The sequence below is a fragment of the Leptonotus elevatus genome, chromosome 6 (genome assembly GCF_054856555.1).
Source record: "Leptonotus elevatus isolate MCC_2025b chromosome 6, RoL_Lele_1.0, whole genome shotgun sequence".
Lineage (NCBI taxonomy): Eukaryota > Metazoa > Chordata > Actinopteri > Syngnathiformes > Syngnathidae > Leptonotus > Leptonotus elevatus.
In genome coordinates, this window is record NC_141244.1 from 16,993,287 (window position 1) to 17,006,580 (window position 13,294).

The 13,294-nt window shown below is 41.2% G+C and overlaps 2 protein-coding genes across 8 annotated transcripts in view; one reads left to right on the forward strand and one right to left on the reverse strand.

Moving 5' to 3' along the window:
* Nucleotides 1-12,524, reverse strand: tex10 (testis expressed 10). 2 transcript variants are annotated; one of them, XM_086077324.1, is made up of 16 exons: nucleotides 12,134-12,524; nucleotides 11,719-11,910; nucleotides 11,404-11,591; nucleotides 11,006-11,332; nucleotides 9,915-10,124; nucleotides 9,463-9,715; nucleotides 9,279-9,388; nucleotides 8,677-8,924; nucleotides 8,458-8,593; nucleotides 7,901-8,070; nucleotides 5,693-5,870; nucleotides 2,899-3,121; nucleotides 1,499-1,579; nucleotides 742-911; nucleotides 466-673; nucleotides 1-365 (listed from the first exon to the last, which is right to left on the reverse strand). In XM_086077324.1, exons 2-16 carry the CDS (start codon nucleotides 11,908-11,910, stop codon nucleotides 249-251), a joined length of 2,811 nt encoding a protein of 936 aa, XP_085933450.1. In that variant the 5' UTR covers nucleotides 12,134-12,524; the 3' UTR covers nucleotides 1-248. The 2 variants fall into 2 exon arrangements, with proteins under 2 accessions (XP_085933450.1, XP_085933449.1); XM_086077323.1 differs by having other exon boundaries at nucleotides 11,719-11,934; nucleotides 12,134-12,523.
* Nucleotides 12,147-13,294, forward strand: part of LOC147172319 (meckelin-like) — a 22,363-nt gene continuing 21,215 nt past the window's right edge. For 3 of the 6 annotated variants that reach the window (XM_086077336.1, XM_086077339.1, XM_086077342.1), the window contains exon 1: nucleotides 12,866-13,184. In XM_086077336.1, the coding sequence (XP_085933462.1) occupies nucleotides 13,080-13,184 (105 nt within the window). In that variant the 5' untranslated portion in view covers nucleotides 12,866-13,079. The other 3 variants (XM_086077344.1, XM_086077337.1, XM_086077343.1) reach the window with 3 other exon arrangements.

Here is a 13,294-nt window from a genome sequence, read left to right on the forward strand (position 1 = left end):
TGCTGTGAAATTTTTTTATTTTTTTCTATTACAAAAAAAAAAACCACACACACAATTTTTCCAACGAGACAGGAAGCAGGTCAAAGCATGGTGAAGGTCTTAAAAAAAAAAAAAAGCAAACATGGGCCCACTGTGTTCTTGTTAAGTTATGAGTACAAAGCATAGTCACTGTTGTGGTCTGTAAGTGTTTTTTTTTTGTGTTTTAGAATAACTGCCGTGTTGGTTAATTGTGTGTGTGTGTGCGTCCATCAGTAGACGTCTCGAATGTTTCCCCGTTGAGATGCCGAGCCGTGGGCCACAGTGACGCTGTAACAGTAGAGCAGGTCAGTCAGCCACTGCTCTCTTGTCACACCGCGGGAGTACCTCTGCAACACACACGTGGACAAATGGCAAATATAAACACTTACAAGCAAAAAGGAGTCAAAGTGGGAGTATGAATTCGGGTTCGAGGATGAATGTTTTTACCGTCAGTTGTTGGATGACCTCTTGCAGCAGATCGTTGTTGGCCATGAGCTGGTTTTGCAGCGGCGGGTGGTGCATCAGCATGGACAAAATCTGTCCCAGCTGCGGCAGCTCCTCTTGGCTCAGATCGGCCACGCGCAGCTGCAGGAGCATCCTCAGCAGGCGGGGCACGGTGCTTAGCGACCCCACGCACGCTCCCAAAATGGCCTCCCTGCGATTGGGACACAAACGAGTTCAGGGTGTGCTTTTGTTTCCAACGCGGCGAGCGATGCGCCGCACCTTTTGTGCTTGTCGTGCTGCTGAGTGACGAGCAGCGTCAGAAGGCTGAGGCAGCAGCGGGACAACAAGCGTAAGACGGGCTCGATGGGCAGGAGGGACAGGTCTATTAGCCTGGAAACGGCTTTGAGGAGGGCGGCCGCCATGCTGTCAGGCACCACTCGCAGATTGGTCTGAAACACGCAGGTGGAACTCAGTCACATATATATATATATATATATATATATATAAACAGATGTAAAAAATTTAATTCAAAAATTGAATACAAAAAATCAATATCCATAAATAAATAAAAGTAAATATAAATACAAAAATAAAAAACGAGATTCAAAAAATAAAAACAACAACTGTTAAAAGCAACAGCGGAGCCCAACCCGCTTAGGAACGCCCCACATTTGAATAACATTTCGACCTGAGTGTCTGCAGCATAAATAAATGAAAGCAGAGCGTTTTCATTCATTTATTGATATTTAATTCTATTTAGATATTTATTTTTATTTTTTTAATCTTTATTTTTTTATTTATCCATCCGTCCATTTTCTTAACCGCTTGTCCTCACAAGGGTTGCGAGGGGGACTGGAGCCTATCCCAGCTGGCTTGGGGCAGTAGGCGGGGTACACCCTGAATGTCAGGGCCACGCCAATCTACAAACCTGAACCCCATTGAAAACCCCTTGAATGTGATTGGGAGAAAGTTGGATAGTCACAAGCCATCAAGCATGCCAAGACTCATGTAAGCAAACATAAAGCAACTTCCTCACCATATATTCATAGATGCCATTTTGTAAAATTTCAAAGCATTGAGCCTTTGAACCCAGATTTTCCAGACGCTGGCACACTTCCTGAAAAACAAACAACATTGAGATTAATGAACGCATCCCTAGCACAATACAGACGTGAACAGTGATTTAAAAATAAATAATACATTCTTAGTAACCACCAGGGATTCCTCCAGTGCTTTATAGGCCTGGCGGGCCACCAGGTTTTTTTTCTCACCCGCCACCACTCAATGAATAGTAATTGACACATGTCGCCGACCACCGTTCGCATCCCCACGACGAACGATGGATGAAAACATTCTCGCTGCTTATCAATAAATTCATAGTTGAAAAATATGCACCAAAAAGTACATAAAAATGGTAATTTGATGTGATTCAGTTTGAACATTATTCAACATAGCATTTTCCACATTTTTGTTACCGCAAGTCCAATGCATTCATCATTTAACATTTTATTCAAAATTATTTTTGATTTGTCCTTTATCTTACAACCTCAATCAAGGTCAACATGCAATTAAATTAAATTAAATGCCGTAAGCATGTATATAAATAAATTGGAATACGGTACAGTGTATTGTTTTTTTTAAAGTAGGAATTTGACTTCTGTAAATTATTTTTGAGTTTAATTTGTATAATATGAATTCCATTGAACTAATATAATCAATTCTCCAAATTGTAATAGATGCACCAGTCCACAAGGAATGAATCAAATAAAACGTGTTTTTTTTTCAGTTTAATTTGTGCTAGAACCAGAACAAGACGTGTCCCCGACTCTTCGTCAACTTTTTTTTCCTAACCTAATAACCGTCTTTCTCATTTGACCACGTGCACGCCAGCATTTGTCACCGCGCCGCACCTGTTGACATTCTCCGCGTCGTTAGAAACAATCCCGCCTCATTAGCGGCGGCGGCGCTGACACTGTCCGTCCCTTCGTGCTGCCGCACCCCGACCCTCCTCTTTACCTCCCGCTTGGCTGTGATTGACTCAGACAGGCAAATGAGAGAAGCAGGATCTGAGGCCTTAATTGAGGCGCTGAATTAGTGATTAGAAGGCGTTCCAACCCCCCCCCACTCGCACACACCTGCCCCAGGGCAAGGCTACGTTAACTGTAATTTCAGTGCGGAAATGTCACATTCCCCTCACGCCGCCGGCTCTCATTAGTGCTTGTACATATCCACGGTGGCCGATAACCACGCATCTCCAACCTGTGTGATGCGATAAAAAAAAAAAATGTTTTAAACGTGATAAAGCTTTCGATGCTCTGAGCCTCCATGTGCGAGACAAACACGTCAGTCCAGAATATATTTTCAATTTGACCAAACAAGTACAATTCGAAAATGGAAAGTTCCCGATAAGAAAGCGACAACGTATGCGAGACGTACCTCCGCGACGTCCCAGTGGTGCGTGAAGTGGTCCAGCGGGGTGCGGTGAAGCCTCAGGGGCGACAGAGGGGAGGGGCCCGGCGCTCTGGTGTCGCCGGCCTCCTGCAGGGAAGCGAGCTGCTCGCATGAGAAGCCCGTCAGGGTGGAGAACAGGAAGCTGAAGTAGTCCACGTCCTGCAGGGCCACTTCCTGGCTCCCGGCTGACCATCCGTTCAAAGATGACCTGGGAAACACGAGTACAACGGGACCTTGAGATACAAGAGTTGTTCGGCCCATTTTTTTGCTTTGACTTGCGAGTAGGGCTGAACAATTTGGAAAAATAATCGAATTGCGCTTTTCCCCTCAATATTGCAATTTAAGGTCTGATTTTTTTGTTCTCTCAAGGTCCTCTTCCAATGTATTATTTTGCAGTAATACATTTAATAATAATGCATATATTTGTGGAGACTGGGGTCAAGTTGTATTTTACAATTTTAAAAATGTGCAGAATTTCACAAGTTACTTCATGTTAAAAATTAGATAGCTCGTCTTACAAATGCAATAATGCCATCTCGTAGCAGAAAAATTACCTCGACGCAAATCAACATCACACTCTTTAACTCTTAAAACTTATTATGAAATTATTGTATCAATGACTAAAAGATGCAGCCATATTTCTATTAGGTAAAAAAAATCCACTTTTATGTTAACAAGAGTGAAACTTAGAAAAAATATATTATTGTACATTTAGAACAGATATGAAAGTCTCGATTAATCGCGAGTTAACTATTGGAGTCATGCGATTAATTACGATTAAAAATAATAATCGCCTGACATCCCTTAATTTTTTTAACAAACACAAGTAATAAGCATTATCAGATTCATTATGCACAATATGCTTATGCTATAATGAAGGTAAATAAACCATGAATTAATATGAAAGACAGTAAATGTTTGTCTATGTGACTTCACACCCTCGATCCATCAGTTCATCACATTCTGCCTAATTTTCAGATGAAGTGTTCAGACAGTCATCTTATGAAATGCCGTGGCCCCGAGCGAAGATGAAGGGATATCGGTAGCAAGATAGCGAGGGCGACATTTTGTTGTGGAAAGGCTGAGAAGCGCATGCACAAATTGCTGGTCAAACACATTCCAGTCTCCTAAAAAATTAGTTCTTTGTGTAGTTGAAAATGTTGATCTTGTGTCTGCTTTTGCATCTTGTCTGGACCGAGGCTACCTCTTCTCTGGAAATGTGTTAATGCTGACCCAGTGACACGAGAAATGAGTCAGATGCACAACAGCGTGCTGATTGTGGGCGAGGGATAGTGCGCTACTGCCATCTAATGGGAGTAATGTACAACTTCAGGTGCCGATCAGGCCTGTAAAGCACTTTTATACCATCATAAAATCTGTATTATAGACTTTTAAAGTATTGATTTAGGACATTTGAATGTGTTTTGTCTTTTTTAAATTGTTGCATTACCCCGTCCCGTTTTGGCAAAAGTATGGAATTTCTAACGAGACCGTTGTCATTTTAATTGAATAGGCAAAAAAAAGAAGAAAAAAAAGGGGGGGGCAGCATAATTCAATTTTCAGAATTTTTTCGCCATTATTTACCATGCTGCCATTTTGAAACATTTTAAATCTATGGCTACAATTTTAAAATATATTGTTTCTGTGTAATACTTTGGAACGAAGGGATAACGGTCATTGACAACACCCCCCCCCCCCCCCCCCACACACACACACATACACTTTTAACAGTGTGTCACCAATTAGAATTTCTTGAAATGTTACCAAATTAAAGTTAGTTTAAGATTCAGAAGTGAATGAAATGGTATTCGACGCTATGGCAGCCAGTACAGGCAATTGGAGAGGAGCGTGCTCATTGATCGAAGAACATTTCCACTGGGCGATCCTATCGATTTTCAAAATGGCACACACAGTAAAACAATGGCGGAAAATTTCTGAACATTGATTTTATTTGTTTGTTTCTCATTAAAATGGCAAATAGTCTCGTTAGAAATTCCAAACTTGTGCCTAAACGGGACGGGCTAACCATGCAGGGACCCTAAATAAGTGAGATGCATGTCGTCTTTACTGACAGTGTGTTTGCCTGAGTTTGTATTTTGGCAGATGTTTGACACAGATTCTTTTTTAATGATTTCTTCAAGGAAAATACTGATTTAAATTTAGAACATATCAGATGTTTGACCTCGGAGCTTTCACTGTATTTGTGTAATGTAGCTTTTAACCAGGACTCACTTTTTATTTACAGCCACTATTAAATATTCTTATTAGAATCACCGTCAACTTTGCTTTATGATGCAGAGAGTATTGTGGGGTACTCGAGCTGATCAAAACTGCAAACGACACACAAAGTGTCTATCGTAGAACTTGTGAGAGGCAGAATGGTGTCACGGAGCATCCAGATGAAAAACAACACGAAAGAGTAGTAATAAAAGAAGAAACATTAGAAGCTCGGCCAACTCGTATCTTATTATCAACATTGTCTTAATAAACTCTTCTTTCAATTTTCTTGTGGCGAACATGTTCGGGTCGCCTCCAAATTGGCACAATCGCAGCAAAGCTGACCTCACAAGTAAGGATTTGCCAATTGTCATAGTACTATTATATTATCCCTGGTTGTCATCGATCTCTAAATCATCATTTAGCGGCATCTGATAGTCAGACCTTTGCTAACTTTAATTGGAGGGTGACTAAAATGCTCAAATCCGTCCCCCATCATCTGTATTGCGTGTACCCCGCTTTCACTTTCTTCCACGGCCTCCTGTGACGATATCGAGCTCACCTCAAGTGTATAATACGAATGAGGGAGGCGGCGAGGCCGGCTGAGATTCGCCCGGTGCTGCAGCAGAAGCTCAGCTTGGCCAGGAGAGCGCGGGACATCTTGGGAAGGAAGTAGAGCAGCTGCACCATTGGTTGTTGGCACTCTGCCGGCAGAAGAACCACAGCGCCTTCCTGCGGATCTTTGGGGACGCAGACGCACACACGCAGACACAAAGGTGGACGTCACGCTTACACTTAGCGGCATCATGCGCACGGCTGTAAGGAAAATTGCTACGATACCAGGAAAACCAAAACTAGTTTGTGACGGTGAAAGCCTTAGACACTCGAATTATGTGTGTGTGGGGTCAGTGTTTCGCTGACGCACATGCTGATGTCAGAAGCCGGCAGACAAAAGAACTGTTGTGATGGTGAATTGCCAGCAGTCCCTATCAGGACTCTTGACCGCCCCCTCGACTCCTCTAACTCCGCCTCCTGCTGCTGCTGCTTCCTTGTCACACAACACAATCGCATTATCTGACCGTCTTGATCTTTTGGAGCTTCTGGCCTGGTTTAATTCTGCCTGGGAGCTACACATTGTCACGGTGCCTACTAGAGCAACTCGAGAGTCATTCATTTTGGTTTTGCCAAGATTCTTACATAACCAGTCAGGAGTTAGGCTAGAGTGCTCAGTTGCTCCTGAGTAATACATTTTTCAGCAAACGCAAAAGAAAATAGTTTTAGTGAGTGAAAACAATTTAGGCACGGCCTTTTGGACCCGAGTGCACAAAGCAAGCCCCGTAAAGATATGTTGAGGAAAGTTTGGTGTGGAAGAACTCTTCAAACAAATTTGTAGAAAGTCTTCCCAGAAGAATGGAAGTTTTTTGCCCCATTTTCTTCAATTTCCACCTCATGTATGTGTAATGTAATTAGGGCTGGGTGTCGATTCGATTTCGATTCACAAGAGTTCAGTTCGATTCAATTTGAGGGGTTTTCCCCGATTCGCTTCAATTCAATTTGATATTGATTCATTGTGGGCACAAACATTAAATTCCCAATTAAATTTTGCGGAGACAGCAACCGGTTAAATGATTTATTTTATTAATGAAGTAACGTGTTATAATCATGTAAGTGTTACACAAACATTACCATCAGCAAGGATAAGATGAAAATATTTCCATTATCTAAATCAATCATTTTAAATATAAATTTAAAAGATTCTGAACTGTCTTAAAGTGCAATAAGTCACGTCTTTCATAAACGTAAGAAAATATTTTTAAATTCACGTGAACGGTAAATTTCAAGAAAACCGTAAGATGCAAAAAAAATAATTTGAATGAATTTATGGGGGGGGGGGGATATTAAAATAATGGATTTGTGGTTTTATGAATCAATATCAGGCTAGAAAAGGAAGATAGATTCAATATTGAGTATTTGATTTCGTAAACTGCCCTAAATGTAATACTTGGGGGACAGGAACCTGCCATTAAAAGGTGGGGTCTTAAGTTTTGACCATTTGTGTTTGTGAACAAACAATTCAAAACAGACTCCTCCCATGGCTCAACACACACTCTTCTCGTCAACATTGTGCGACACGCCCCCAAAATACAGCTGAGAGTGGTGTTGGTTGATGACAAAATCACCACCACACATTAACAGAAGCCCAGAGGTGTTGATTGAGAAGGATTTCATGTGTATACATCCAGTGTTTATTTCTGAGTGAAAACTTAAGACCCCGCCTTTAAAAATTGTGAGTGAATGACGCCTCTTTTAAGGAGATTCCACAAGATGGCAGCAAAGGACGACTTTAGGCTCAAAAAAGCTCAACAACTAAATTATATTTTTTTTCATTGACACCAGCAATGCTGTTATAGCTTTGGCTTGTGAATAACAAAGGATAGGTCCGAGAGAAAAAAAAACAGCGACCAGGCGAATTTGTGACTGCCAAACAGCCAATGTGTGCTACACTGTATTATGATCCCTAATGTACAGAATTGTTTCTGATTATGACGAATGCTAAATTGCAAATCCATTCATATTTCACTCATTCATCATCGGGAATAAATATCTATAAGTACGACTGTAACTTGACTGAGTGCGCCGCACAAACAAGATATAAACATGAGTGTTAATGCTTATATAGTCAGCTACCTAATTACTTATTTTTATATATATATATATATATATATATATACATATATACATACACACACACACACACACACACGAGTACCGTAAAGTTTGCAGGCGTGCGTGTGTAGACTGCTGAGCAGGTCTTGGTTGCCTCGGGAAGCAGCAGCCTGAATGGACTGGATGAGCAGCGCGGACAGAGCGGGGTTACGGTGGCCCAGCTGGGACAACTGCACAGGAAGAAACGCCAGCCACCGACTCAGCACTTTACTCCTTCAAAAGGAGAGGCACATGACAAGGGTTTATATATGCAATTATCAATTATTGTAAGTGTATGTGATGACATGAACATGACAATTGGGCGAGTTAAAATGTAATTATATATTTTTATCATTCATAGCTTCTGAAACCGCTCTGGAATTTTTTGGGGGGTGAGAATACAATGTTACAAACTGTCTGCATTAAACTACATGTGTGAATTATGTCACAAAATAGAAAACTAATTCCTGATAGACATTTGATTTCCCCCAAGCCAATTGGGTGCAACGTAAAACAATCATTTCAACCACTAGGTGTCATCCTCACTCAATGGGCTTCTGTTGTCTCCTATTTAAAATGTGTTTAAGAACCAAACCAATGATTGAATCCAATTGCACTTACCTTGTAATATGTAACTGCCCCTGCTCCTGCAGGTAGATCTTGCTATAGAAAGACAACAGAAGAGATCTGGACTGCAGTGTCAGGTGCCTCTGCTGATAGTACGAATACACCGCTGCCAACAGGTCCTCCGTCACTGCTGCAACACAACACGGAACATTTCTACAATTAGATCTCATCAATCATTGTACATGCACCTGACAAAATGCACGCGCGCCTCACTTTTGCTTTTTTGCGTGAGCACCATCTTCCACACGGTCCCGAGCAGCATGTGCAGCTGCCGATAGCTGAGCTTCACTTCGCCGCCGAGCGTGTCTCGCACAAAAGTCCTCAGGGGCGTCAGCCAGTCTCCGTCCGCCTCTCGGCCGACTCCCTGCTTCTGGCTCAGCGACACCATCACCTGGCAGAGTGTGATGTTCAGCGCCAGAGGATCCACGGTCACGTCGGGGATGGCTGCGGTCTGCTTGCCCCTGCAGGAAAGAGTGAAAAGGTCAAGTGATGCGAATACATCATTTGCTTATGTTACAAAAACATTTTTGTACGAATACTCAATTATTTAAGAGAATTCTCAGTAGGGTACTTGAATACACTTTTTTTGGGGTCCAAATCCTTAAAATATAGAGAGGGTTGTGTATAGCACCCAGAAATAGAGAAATTATTATTGTAAAAAAAAATATTTTTTTTAAGTAAATCTGGTTCAAGGGAATTTTCAATAGGATACTTGAATACGCTTTTTTTTTTTTTAATACATAAAATATAGAGAGGGTTGTCTATAACACTCACCAATATAGAAATTATTGTTGTAAAATGGAAAAACAACTTACCTCTTATTAACCTTCTTTTTATGTTTGGGTGCGTCATGAAGACTGTATGGAAAGTTTTTCATAAAGTATTGCTTAAACTCTCCTAAGTATTCTTTGCGGAACCATGCATCCTAGAAAAACAAAACAAAAACAACTTCATACGCTTTTCCTCATTCCCTAGTATTTTGTGCTTTCTTCATCTCACCAGTCCATCTTGATGCTCCTGCCGTGGCGCCAGTTTCCGGAGCAGTTGCAGAATAGACAAGACCTGGAACATGACGGACATGGCGTCCGGGCTCAGCAGGTGATCGCCGTCAGAGTGGTTGAAGGAAGAGTCACTGGTGTTGGCCTCCACCCACACTTCCAGCAAAAGTGGAACCAGGGTCGATGCAAAGCCCTGGACAGCCTCTGCCGAGTCCAAACCTTCACATGCTTCACCTGGGTGATATGAATCTGGTCTGTAAAAAACAATAATGTTAAACTAAAGGTTATTGGGACATAATTGAAAAAAAATATTGGCCTTCAACTTTCTGGCATGTTAACAACAAATCCATTGCAGGCTACCAAAAATAAACAAAAATAAATCCATGTTGAAATGACTTTGTATATTCTATTTACATTAAAAAATATATATATTTAACAGCAGTGCTATCATACCTAAGTTTAAATGTTGAATGCGGACTTGGTTTGCTCCCGGAGTGTTCATATACTTTAACTCCAATCTTGCTGTTGAGTTCTTCCCAGGTGACATTCACAGGCGCAATTCTGCTCTCACCTCTCGAACCAAACACTCCCTCAGATGGGGCCGTCACGTTACCTTCCTCCACTGGTCTTTCCTCAACTACTGCCTGAAGGAAGCGCCCAAGTCTAAAACACAAATGACACCATTTGCAATGTTAGCAGCTACAGTAGATGCTCTAAAGCTGAATGTTCCAAAAATGGTATTGGAGTTGTCGTTTCACCACAATATTTCTGGGGAAAATGCGTCAACATCAAATTAAAAGTCGTTGACGTCAAGTAAGATTTTAGCAAATCTTTTATGAGACTTCAGCTCAGTTTGTTTTGTGGGATGCCACACACGTTTGTAGAGATGGCAAAGTATAATTGTCATAACAGAAATAGTAGGAAATGGCACATCTGCTCAGTACAATGGCACAGAGTTCAACCCAGGGCTGGGCGATATGGCCCAAAAATAAAAATCACAATTTTTATTTCATTCTGGACCATTACAAAGTAATAAACCCAACAACCATTTATTTAAAGGTTTCACCTATTCAAAAATAAATACTGAGCAAAATGTTCAGACAACAATATATCATTTACATGTACCTCAATTTCATGATTTAGCTCATCTTCAACTATTTGATTTTTTAAATGATTAATCGAATGAATTTGATTGATTGCCCGCCCGCCCTAGTTCAACCTATCTATATTTTTGTATGACAGTTAGAAATGTTTAAATATTCATTCCAAAATAATATTTGACTAAATTTTGAAATTAAAGCAACTTAATGGGTCAACTGATATCCAGGAAAATATTATACTTAAATGTGGAGCAAATGTATATAACAGAAGTGATCACTAACACGTATTTATACAGATCTGTGAATACTATTAAAAAGAAATGGGCCTTTTGTGTGTTACATATTTGATTTTCAACTCGTGAAAAACGAGATCAAAAACAAAAGTGCTGCATTCATATTTTTGTTCAGTAGGAAAAAAATGTCTAAACAGTCATTGTGGAGTACCTGAGAAGCACCGAGAGGCGCCACTGCTGGCTGGTGACGGTCCTGTTGGGGTTTACAGAGAGCGCCCATGTGCGTCCCTTCACCTCCTGTTCCTTTTTAGCTCCTCCGTTGCTCTGTCGGTGAGAGATTAACTCCAAGAAGTTGGTGAGGAGTACGGCGGGCCGTGCGGCCAGCAGGCCCGGGTAGTGCTCCAACAGCACATCCAGGACCTTCATGGCATCTTCTTGGATGCTTAACTCAATGTGAGTCATGGCACAACACAGGTGGGCACTGAGGAGGGGGAAAAATGGAGCTACTCGTTCCGCAGGCACAGACTGGGTGATATACCTGTAATCAGTTCAAGTCATTAGTTGTTGTGACAGGGATGAATGATACTGATATGTTTAGTTTGATCTAACCTGAGCACACGCGTGGCTGCCACCCGAACATTGGCATCCTTGTCTGTGAACACGGCAGCCACCTCAGACAGCAAACGTGACAAATGTTGCTCTAACAAAGAAGGATTCACCAACAGCAGCTCCCTCAAGCCCAATAAGGCACCATGCTTCACATTGGCATTGTAATGGTGAAGCTGAGACAACAGTTCCTAGTGAAGGGGAGATAAATGCACGCAAAACCCTGTCAAAATGTTGAATCACTGCTGTTTGTTTACACCTGCAAAATGATACTGGACAGTGGTTTGTAACTTGGGGAGAACAACTGAAAACACTTACATTGATGCCAAGCTGCCTGTTTGTAGTCGGACCACTGGTGTTTGTCTTCAGCTGTTCAGTCAGATATATTCCCCTTGTGCGAAAGTTTGTATCGGTGGCATTGTCTGCTCTTGGCTTCTTCTTTCCTACTTTTAATTTCACTTTTTGGAAGTCATCTTGTCTCTTCTTCTTCTTGGATTTCAGTTTAGCCATCTGAAACCAAAAGTTTTATCGAATCTAAAGGTAAAGGCAGAAGAGATAAATAATAATAATAACTAATCATGCCCAATGAAGCATAATATCAATTGGTCATCAAAATTAGATCGTCAAAGTGGTTGCATTCTCTCAGGCATGCAACACTGTCTTCTCTGCACTAGCATTAGCATTAGTAAGCTAACTGCATAAGCATCGTGCCAGTGTGTATTTCGTAACCTACCTCAGCTCAGGGTCTTGGCTGTGCCTGCTGCAACGTTACACTTGCGACACAGGCTCGTCGGTATATGAAGGTGAGAAAAGGCACAGAAAATACTTTTATTTCTGTGTAAGTTAATATTTTTGGCTATTGTCTCGTGCCAGTCTTTTATTTGAGCCAAATGTACGCCTGTTTTCCACGCCACCGCCGCCCCTTTTTTTCAAAAGCACAAAGGTGGCTGTGCATAGGGAATGAAATGTTTTCACTGTGATAAAATTAGTCCAAATGTGTTTTGTTGCACAGAAAAAGTAATTTGCATAAAAAAATTGTGGTAGATATATTTTACCAAAAATATTAACGTCTCTGTCACAGTCCTGCTTCGGTAAAGCCTAAACGGTGTGTCCCGGTCAGTAATACCAACACACTATATAGTCGTCCTCGTAAATGCCCTGGACAAATTAATTTCCTTAAAATTACATTTCTTTTGACTCGTGGACGCATGTGGGAAAAAAAATATTTTTCGTCATTGATACTGTCTGTATTTGATTTATATTATAGGTCTTATTATAGGTATTTCTTAGATTCAGTCGTTTTTTTTTTTTTTAAACAGGCACACCACCGATCGTCTCCCAGAAACAGTTATTTGCTGCCTCCCGTAATAGTAGTCTGCATTGTGTCTGTTAGTGCTTACGTTAATTTGGATCAGTCACCAACGGCTTCAGGAGCTTTTATTGCACACATTTCTGGTAAATGTTGTAAGATTGGCCGATATTTTGCGACTAAAAGAACCAGTTAGCATTGTTTTAAAAAAAACCTTTACGTGGTTTCCAAAATGGCTTTACTAGGCCTAAAACGAAGCTACGCAGAAGATAATGGGAACGATTTTTGAACGGACGAATCAACTGTTTCGTAATGATGCACTGTGTAGTTTAATCCTAAAATGGCGGCACCGTGATGACTTTATTCCTCTATGTTTTTAAGGCCATTCGGTGAAGAAACCGAGGAAATGAATTTCAAACCGTCAGGCAACACACTGAACAGAGGGCCAAACTGGAACGCAAAGAAATACGGCCCGGTAAGTATTTCGTTACAGTGTAGAAACCCCTCGTATGTATTTTTACATTTTAGTCGTCGTGACTGCATCGGCCACTGCCGCTCGCCTCAAACTGAACCAAAACCATCGTT

Excerpts from the sequence above, each read along its gene's own strand:
- tex10 (XM_086077324.1), bottom strand. The coding sequence starts at position 11,910 with ATGGCTAAACTGAAATCCAAGAAGAAGAAGAGACAAGATGACTTCCAA. Across the intron at positions 10,125-11,005 it reads CGCCTCTCGGTGCTTCTCAG|ACTTGGGCGCTTCCTTCAGG; the intron begins GTACTCCACAAT and ends TTTGTGTTTTAG. Across the intron at positions 1,580-2,898 it reads ACCACTGGGACGTCGCGGAG|GAAGTGTGCCAGCGTCTGGA; the intron begins GTACGTCTCGCA and ends TTTGTTTTTCAG.